This window comes from Eucalyptus grandis, chromosome 3 (assembly GCF_016545825.1).
Source record: "Eucalyptus grandis isolate ANBG69807.140 chromosome 3, ASM1654582v1, whole genome shotgun sequence".
Classification (NCBI taxonomy): Eukaryota; Viridiplantae; Streptophyta; class Magnoliopsida; order Myrtales; family Myrtaceae; genus Eucalyptus; species Eucalyptus grandis.
In genome coordinates, this window is record NC_052614.1 from 71119333 (window position 1) to 71128052 (window position 8720).

Sequence of the window (8720 nt, forward strand, 5' to 3'; positions counted from 1 at the left end):
TATACGAAGTGATGGCTCATAAAAATATTATTTATGGAAACGTTTTTTTGATATTCAAAATATAGTCTTGACCGCCTATAAATGGAAGTTTGAATAGATTTTAGCATTGGATATACTCGAGAGTAGCCTTGGCTACATGAAGACTTTTTTCGGTTGATGGAAAATATCTTTCCCACCCCATTCATCCTGAAACTCTTCATCAATTATCGAGAAGGAAAAAACGCAAAATTTCTTTCTTGCGCACCGACCAAAACGACGCCGGCGAGAGAAGGCGGCTCGGCTCGGTCACCCCGCGAGGCGCCAGGTGGACTGGAGATCGTGAGACGTGGCAGTTTTCTCACTCTCAATCAGATCTCTCTCTCTCTCTCTCTCTCTCTCTCTCTCTCTGTCTAGTCTACAAAGCGGGGGCCGCTTCGCACGTTCATCTTCACTGCGGCAATTCATCGAACAAGTGCTGCGCACGCAACGGACTCGCGAAACTCACTCCCAATGGCTTCTCACCCGGCCTCAGCCTCATGAGCTCCGTCTTCGCCCGCGCCTCCCGCCGCCGCCGCAATGCCGCACTTCTCTCCGGGGGTAATCTCCCTGCTCTCCGCTCCATCCGCGTCTCCGATGCTTCTTAGATTAGTGCTTGATTATTCACCCTTCACGTGCCGGCGGTGGACGTTCGGGATGGGGAGTTTCGTGGGTTTTAGCTGACCTGCTTGTCCCTCGGAACGGTTATTTGCAGTTATGTGTTGCGCCGTAGAGCGGTTTGATCACGTTCGTACGCTGTTGTCTTGTGGGTTCTGATGACTAGGGGGCGTTTCGTTTGTCGAAAGACGTGGGTGTATTCGTGAAATGTAGTACGATCGTCCTTGAATTACTTCGCTTAGTTTGCTTATGCGATCTTATAGCGACGTCGCTCGCTTTTTCCTCCCAATTCCGTCAGTGCGGGGATGTTGATAGTTTGAACGGACTCAGTGCTCGGTAGAGAATCCATGTTTCGCTTGTTTGCGGTTAGACAATAAGTAGTTATGGATATTCCAGTGCGCCCTTCGCCCCTTACCGAATGTTACTTGAGAAAGTCGTGTCTTTTAGGGCTGGCGTTTGCTGTGGAGTTCTTCATTCTAATGGGATTGAGATCATGAAATGGTTTCGTTTCATGGGATTTGCGTTATGACGACTGTATTATCGCGGGTAGTGTTCCGCATGCTATTGTCTTGGAGGAAGTGCAAATATTCCGGTGCTTTTAGTGAAGTTGATTTTTGGTATGTATGGATATTACTGCTTGTAGCAATCGTCTCATCCTCCGTGGAAATTACATTATTCCCTTGCATTTTGAAATTGGCAATTGCCTAGCAGGTTTGTGCCGTTGCAATGGGACTGAGAGCCCAGTGGGAAACCTTATTATGATTGGTAGCACAAAGGACATTGGAATTTCAACAAGACAAGAAATCTGTTTTCTGCCGTTGTTCTCACGGCAATATTCGTGAGTGGAATGTTTATCTTTAGCATTTAGGCTTTTAAATCGATAATGATCATATATGCCCTCTAAAACGTATTGCTCACACCTATCACGATGATGTGTGTGAAGGTCCTCTGCAGGATTTACCAGCGTGCATGGTGAAGGGCCATCTGCTGAGTATGCAAAATTGAGGAAGGAATCATTAGAAAGTGAATTTGGCCTTGCTCTTGGAATGTATAGCTCCAGAAACTTCTCTACAGTTTATCACTTCGGTCCCTTTTTAGCATTGTACAGAGCAGCAATTATTTCATTCCATGTGTTGCGGTTAACCATTTGGCAGTTTTTTGTCCAAGACACGAAGAAACGAGCCATTAAGGTATTGTCATCATCACTTAATACCCATGCTTAGGCCCTACGATATGGTGAACTGGGCATTTTTGTTATTCATATGGCCTTTTCACATTGAATTTAAAATCTAATAAGCTTTATTTGGGCTGATGTGGACTAGATTTCTGCATGTTTGTTACTCTGACGCCATCATGCTTAAAGTAACTTCACTTTTCATGAGCTGGGGTTTTTACATGGTAATAATATATGAAGCTTTGGATCTATATGATAATAACAGTGATATCTGAAGTTCTTCACTCTCTTCCTAATTGTATCTGATTTTTATGGAAATTATATGTGATTCCTGCAGTTTCGTGAAACTCTTATACGCTTGGGTCCATTTTATGTCAAGGCAAGTCTTTTCCACCCAAACTCTGTACTTGTCTGGGTAGAATTAGTTTTCACAAGTCAAAATTTCGTGACATGTGATTGGCTGAAGTCTTACATTTAACATTGTACAGCTTGGTCAAGCTCTGAGCACGAGACCAGATATTTTGCCCAAAATATATTGTCAGGAGCTGGCTAAGTTACAGGTAAGTATTTTTTTTTCCCATAATTTTTTTTCAAATTGTTAACTGAGGAAGCTGTTCCCAATTTTGATGATTCATTGGAAACTGATCATACTACAGCTGAAATTTTCTCTTGTGCTAGGATCAAATACCACCATTTTCAACTTCTGTTGCTTATAAATCTATTGAGACCCAGTTGGGAGCACCTATTTCAAAGATTTTTTCTGACATCAGTCCACAGCCAATTGCAGCAGCATCTTTAGGGCAGGTGTACAAAGGTCAAAGAATCTATTCTATGAGTGGAAGGATTATTTATCTGCTTATCTGTTGCTTGGTGATCTTTCTTGGACCTGAACTTTAACATTTCCGTCTCTTTTTGTTGTGCCAAGTCCTGCAGCTCACCTTCTATCTGGAGAGCTGGTTGCTGTTAAAGTACAAAGGCCTGGAATGATGCTTTCATTGACTCTTGATGCTCTTCTATTCAATATGATTGGTGGTCAGTTGAAGAGGTTTGCAAAGGCACGCAAAGATCTTTTAGTAGCAGTCAATGAAATGGTGAGCATTTTCATGCAAACGTCTGAAAATGCCTTCTGACTTTCTTGCTAGTTTCTGTTTCTTTACTAGACATACTAATGCTGGATGTAAGTTTCAAGGTTAGTCTGGAAAAGCACAATTGAACTCTGCAGCAATGCAATCATCTGACTTTCTGGATCTTCCCATCAGTTGTTTGACTCTGAAACGTGCTCTGTTCTTTTATCTAGTGTCCAGGACAAACTTCTTAGCTATTGCTATTAGTGTTCATTGGGAACCCCTGCCCTGTGTGCGCGTGGGCGCACCGTGCGGTTTTCCGGGGGAGGAAGGGAGGAGGAGGTTCTGTGCCAATGGTCAGTGGGCGGGCATATATTAATTTTGAGGTTTGGTGGGTGTAGCTCGTCTACACCAAGTAGAACTTCTAAGAAGGGGTAAATATATTCATCGAGCAGTTTCTTTCTACATGGACAGGTGTGAACCCAGTAGGGTGCGTCTTCTCCTTGGACAGACTCAAAACTTTTCTATGAAACAATTATTAAATTTCTAAGAGTGCTTGTAGTTGAGCATCTTCATTATCTTCTTAGTAATTTCGTGTCAATGTCTGAAGTTGGAAATCTTACTGTTTGACTATGCTGATGAATGCTAATCCTTTTCCCCTTGACACACTAGTGAAGGTTATATTATATGAAATTTATGATATTGGCTTATTTGGGCTGAGTTATACATCTATGATTCCTCATGAGTGCACTTGCTATTGCATTAACTGTTTCAGACATTCCGGGGGTAAATCTTCTTCTTCTTCTTCTTCTTCTTCTTCTTTTGCGGTTCATTTGTTCAGTGCCAATTCTAATTAACACAACACCATGACTTGAAAAGATAAGCATTTCTCATAGCATTCGAGGTAAGACATGGAGATAAGGATATATGTAAGCTTTTACATGGTGGATGTGGGTGTTTCCTGCTTGGTGGGATACTCTGTGCCTTCTTTTGGGTCATCCTTATGAGAGATTCAGACTTGGGGAAATATTATGCATCAACTACTTTGGGGCAATTATCAATGCTCCAAGATTCGCTTATACTGATTGAAAATGGCATAGGTAATCTTGGAGAACACACTTTCTTTTCTTAACTCTCCAGGCTTCATGGAGCTCCCAACTAATTCATCGGGTCATGTTTGTACCGCTGCCCCATCACAACCGGGTAACTGTCACGGTGGTGCCTAATGGGGGAAGCATTTGAATTCGACTTAATGAAACCAAACTGAGTTCTCAATTTGTAGGATCAGAAGCCTCTTCAGTATCTACAGAGGCAGTCCAAGCCTATGTTTATATCTTATGCAGCATTTCTAGAAGTATTGCAACTTTTACTTTTATCATCATGTATTCTGAGTGCAAGAGCATCATACTTAAGGCATTATAGCCTACTATTCTGGTGAGGTTCTTTTGCAGCTCATATGGTTTAATTTTTATTGGTGGCTTGGCCATGTTACAGTGTCCAAAATACTGATGTCAAATTCAAATTTGGAAGCATGCACTATTTTGCACATGTTTTTCTCTACCTATGGATTCCAGTTCGCATTATATTTTATCAAGGACGTGATATATTCTCTACTTATTGACAGGTTAGACACATGTTTGACGAAATTGACTATGTTCTGGAGGGAAAAAATGCAGAACGCTTTGCTTCTCTCTATGGTTCTGTCCCATGTGAGTTTATATATCATATATTCAGTATGCAAGAAATTTCCTGGAGCTGTAGGATATGTACTTTGACGCATCCCCAGAATATTTTCTGATACATGCATGTCCGTAGTTCAGTCATGGCTCATTTCAGGATGATTATGTTTGGATCTTTCAATAACTTCATTGTTTATAGTCGCATGATGTTATTCTTCTATAGTGTTGTATTGTGTCTTATAAAAAATAGTACTAATCTGACTATTACAATAGGGTCATTCTTTCATATTCTGGATATTTATTTCTCAAGTGTGCAATATCAATATTGGAAACATTCTTTGCAGTAGCCTTCGCCCAACAGCTGGGGCTTTTGCAAAATGAATACAACTTTCCATCGAGAAAAATTCCACATCTCTCTCTCTCTCTCTCTCTCTCTCTCTCTCTCTCTCTCTCTCTGTGTCTGTGATAATGGATGGTTATGTGCATGTATCTGATGTGGAATGGTGTTGTAGCTATGGACAATCTTCTGTTGGTGCACTGATTAAAACATTTTCATGATAGTTGATGACAAGAACATGCAATCAAATGCTGCACTGAGGGATTCCAAATACAAAAATACTAACTTGGTCAAGGTTCCAAAAATATATTGGGATTTTACTCGCAAAGCTGTTCTGACAATGGAATGGATAGATGGAATTAAACTCACAGATGAAGCTAGCCTGAAGGAAGCTTCTTTGAACAGAAGGAAACTCATTGATCAGGTGGAAAAAGAATCCCTTGTCATTTTTTATGAAGCCATAGTCTGACTTTTTCTGCAAGTCTATTTGCTGCTATCATCTAGATGTTGTTGTTATTCACATAGGATGGAAAGACAATGCCAAATTTTTCACTTGAGCTCATTGAATGTGTCCTGAAAGTTACCTAATTTGTATTGTGCTTTGTAGGGATTATACTGCTCATTAAGACAATTGCTTGAAGCTGGATTTTTCCATGCTGACCCGCATCCAGGGAACCTTGTTGCAACTTCCACTGGTTCTCTCGCCTATTTTGATTTTGGCATGATGGGAGACATTCCTCGCCATTATCGTGTTGGACTAATTCAAGTGGTACGAGCATTGCCTTACTGCAGTTGCAATTTAGCATTTGCTCTTTTCATATTTGCTGGTTACATATCAAGGTAATGCAAGTTTATATTATTTCGAAAGTGTCAGAAAGATTTGTCAGCCTAGACTCCAATATACACAATGCCCCCGGAATATGGTAATTCCATTTTAAACAAATTTCCCATGTAGCAGTTGTGACCATCCTGCATCATTTTACCTTAGTGTTGTCATATGTACTATGCTGATTCAACTTTTTGATCAGTTTCTCTCCTTTTCAGCTTGTGCACTTCGTTAATCGTGACTCTTTGGGTCTAGCAAATGACTTTCTTTCTTTGGGATTCATTCCTGAAGGGGTTGATGTACAAGCAGTTGCAGATGCACTAAAAGCATCCTTTGGTGGTGAGGGTAGCAGACTATCTCAAGATTTTCAGGTTTACTTTATAAGCCCCTACAAACCTTCCTTTTTACAAGTTCAGCCATTTTTGCAGATGAATATTTTCACTTCAAATAGCCAAGTCATCTGATCTGTTTATGCATCTGGGAGAAAGCATCTAGGTTTTTTATTCATAAACTTGCTCAGAAATACTGCAATGAAAGAAATTACAGGAGCTTGTTACAGGTACTTGACCAAATTGGTTCATCTTATTTCTATAAAATCCTATCACTAAAATATTCCTAGAGCAGGATAGGACCAAATGCAGCAAAACAGTCATTACCAAATGCAACAAAACAGTATTTTCCTAAGATATGAAATGGAAAGCATACCTGTGCATGAGTTTTGTAAACATGTGTCTAGTGGTGAGCAAGGAATATCTTGTTTTCCTCTGAACAGAACATAGTGCACTGATAGATTGCACACAATTGATGAGCGCCACTAAGTATCTGATGTAATTTGCTCCTGGTAGTTCATACACTTGATAATTGGGCGATTCTTTGATGATCACCATGTCTCAACCAAAATTTGATCGATGCTTTTCCTGTTCATATTGAAACCCTCTGTGTGTCAAGAAGTGGAGCATAAAGCTCGTGCGTGCTTCTGTGGGTGTAGGAGCAAGTATGTCAAGCGCATTTTTGTGTTTTATGAAATGAGAAGAAGTCATGAAAGATGCAATTGTATATGTTTACTGTCAAGTGTAGTTTCTGATTGGGACGTGAGTCAAATTTGTTGAAGCTGCTGATCGATCCCTTTGGATTTTATCTATTGCGTAGATGTTGTGGAATTTTGCTGTATAATATGGATGAAACTAAACTGTGAATTACTGTTGCTGTTTTGGATGGCAGGGAATAATGAATCAGCTGTATGATGTCATGTATGAATTTAACTTTTCACTCCCACCAGACTATGCCTTGGTGTTAAGAGCCCTAGGATCGCTAGAAGGGACTGCAAAACTTCTAGACCCTGATTTTAAAGTTGTTGAGAGTGCTTACCCTTTTGTTATTGGGAGGCTTCTGGCAGACCCCAATCCTGATATGAGAAGAATTTTGCGGCAACTTGTCATTCGGAATGATGGATCTATAAGGTGGAATCGGTTGGAGCGACTGGTGGGCCATTTTGCCTTGTCCCTTTCTTTTACCTTGCGAGATCAATCTATTTTTAATAGAGGACATGATTACATACTGTTGGAAATGTATACTTTTTCTCCAGTTGGATCTGAATGTGAGATTTTTCTATGGTATTTGTATCACTTGATATATCTTTTAATGGAACATGAATCCTTGGACCTACATGCTAGCCGGGTTGCTGTTGCTTATTCTCTGAGTTATTACAGTGAGAAGCAAATTGTTGCATTATTTGCCTATTTTATAAATGCGCCTCTATTTGCAAATTTACAATCGATTTGGAATTTGAAATATCATCTATGGCTGAATCTGGTGAATCGGATTTAGTTTTTGACATAATATGCTGCATGGTCTCTGTCATGTACAAGATATTCTTGAAGCTGTTTGGGCCAGTTATTACTCCTTGATTCTATCATCTCATGTCATTGCTTTTATGAATCCTCGCTTGCATAAATTGCTAATTACTGTCCAACCTTTCGAAATATGAATGACCTCTTTCTCTTGTTTCAGATTGTAGCAATATCTGAACAGGCATCTGAGTACGTGGAGGACTCCAAGAGCCTTGAAGAAACCTCAAACCCTCTGGGCTGGAAATCTTTTGACATGCGTGCTGTTGTTGCTGCTACTGAGGATCTTTGGCTATTTATCCTCTCTGAAAAGGGTCTGAGGGTGCGCATTTTCCTCCTTCGGGACATAATTAAAGCAGCAGATACCTTTCTACTGAATCAAGTAGGAGGTTGCTCATTGTCTTATGAGAAGGTCGAAGCTGTACAATATTCAGACTCGGAGGTTTGTAAAAGAAAAAAAAAATCTGTGTTTGGGACAAAGAGAACGAGTATGATCTTCATGAGAAGGGGTTTACTAATTCGTGATATATGTATTTGCAGGCTCAGGCTACGCTAGCAAGGGTAGCTCTTGGATTCCGATCTCTCGGTCAAGCAGTGAATATGGCCCCAGAAGTGTGGTCGGCCATGTTTCTTCGAATGGTATTGAAGCCAGAGTTTCGTACATTTATTTTAGACATCCTATCTACATTATTTGTTCATCTGAGTCATAAAGCACCGGAGACTTACTGGATTTGTATATCTTGGCTGATTCATAAATTGATTGACAACCCTCGTTGAGATGTAGATTGATGAAGCAAAGCTTCTTCCCTGCCAGTTCTTTTCGTTCCCTCACTAGTCGACATTCAGCTAATTCCTGTGCTGAACTATTGACCTTGGACCACATTGGTCTACTTCCATACAATGACTAAAGTAGATAAATTACCTGAAAGAAACCTCTAATTGGTTGTCTAGGCCACATTTTCATGCAGCAAACAGCTAAACGTGTCTCTGCATATGCCTGGTTTCCTGTGTTCTGTGAGGAGTTGTTTCAAATGCAATAGCAGAAAGGGCAATTGTAAGTAATTCCCGTTATTACCGCAAGCCCAAACTAGTAATGAGAACTGAACTAGATTGGCTGCGGCAGGGGATAGGCCGTGCTGCCACTGAGGCAAGTTCAAGCT

The 8720-nt window shown here is 40.5% G+C and overlaps 1 protein-coding gene across 1 annotated transcript; it reads left to right on the plus strand.

Annotated features, from left to right (window-relative positions):
- The first annotated feature begins 364 nt into the window (after positions 1 to 364).
- Positions 365 to 8373, plus strand: LOC104438394 (uncharacterized protein slr1919). Its single transcript, XM_010051542.3, has 14 exons — positions 365 to 576; positions 1345 to 1471; positions 1577 to 1823; positions 2145 to 2186; positions 2296 to 2367; positions 2486 to 2621; positions 2741 to 2898; positions 4496 to 4580; positions 5112 to 5311; positions 5495 to 5656; positions 5932 to 6084; positions 6935 to 7195; positions 7724 to 8002; positions 8101 to 8373. The coding sequence occupies exons 1-14, from the start codon at positions 516 to 518 to the stop codon at positions 8335 to 8337; spliced, it is 2220 nt and encodes a 739-aa protein (XP_010049844.2). The 5' UTR covers positions 365 to 515; the 3' UTR covers positions 8338 to 8373.
- The last annotated feature ends 347 nt before the right edge of the window (positions 8374 to 8720 follow it).

Bases quoted from the DNA above. Each gene is read 5' to 3' on its own strand.
- LOC104438394 (XM_010051542.3), top strand. From the start codon at position 516: ATGAGCTCCGTCTTCGCCCGCGCCTCCCGCCGCCGCCGCAATGCCGCA. The intron at 1,472-1,576 runs GTGAGTGGAATG...ATGTGTGTGAAG, and splicing joins TTGTTCTCACGGCAATATTC to GTCCTCTGCAGGATTTACCA. The intron at 5,312-5,494 runs GTGGAAAAAGAA...TGTGCTTTGTAG, and splicing joins GAAGGAAACTCATTGATCAG to GGATTATACTGCTCATTAAG.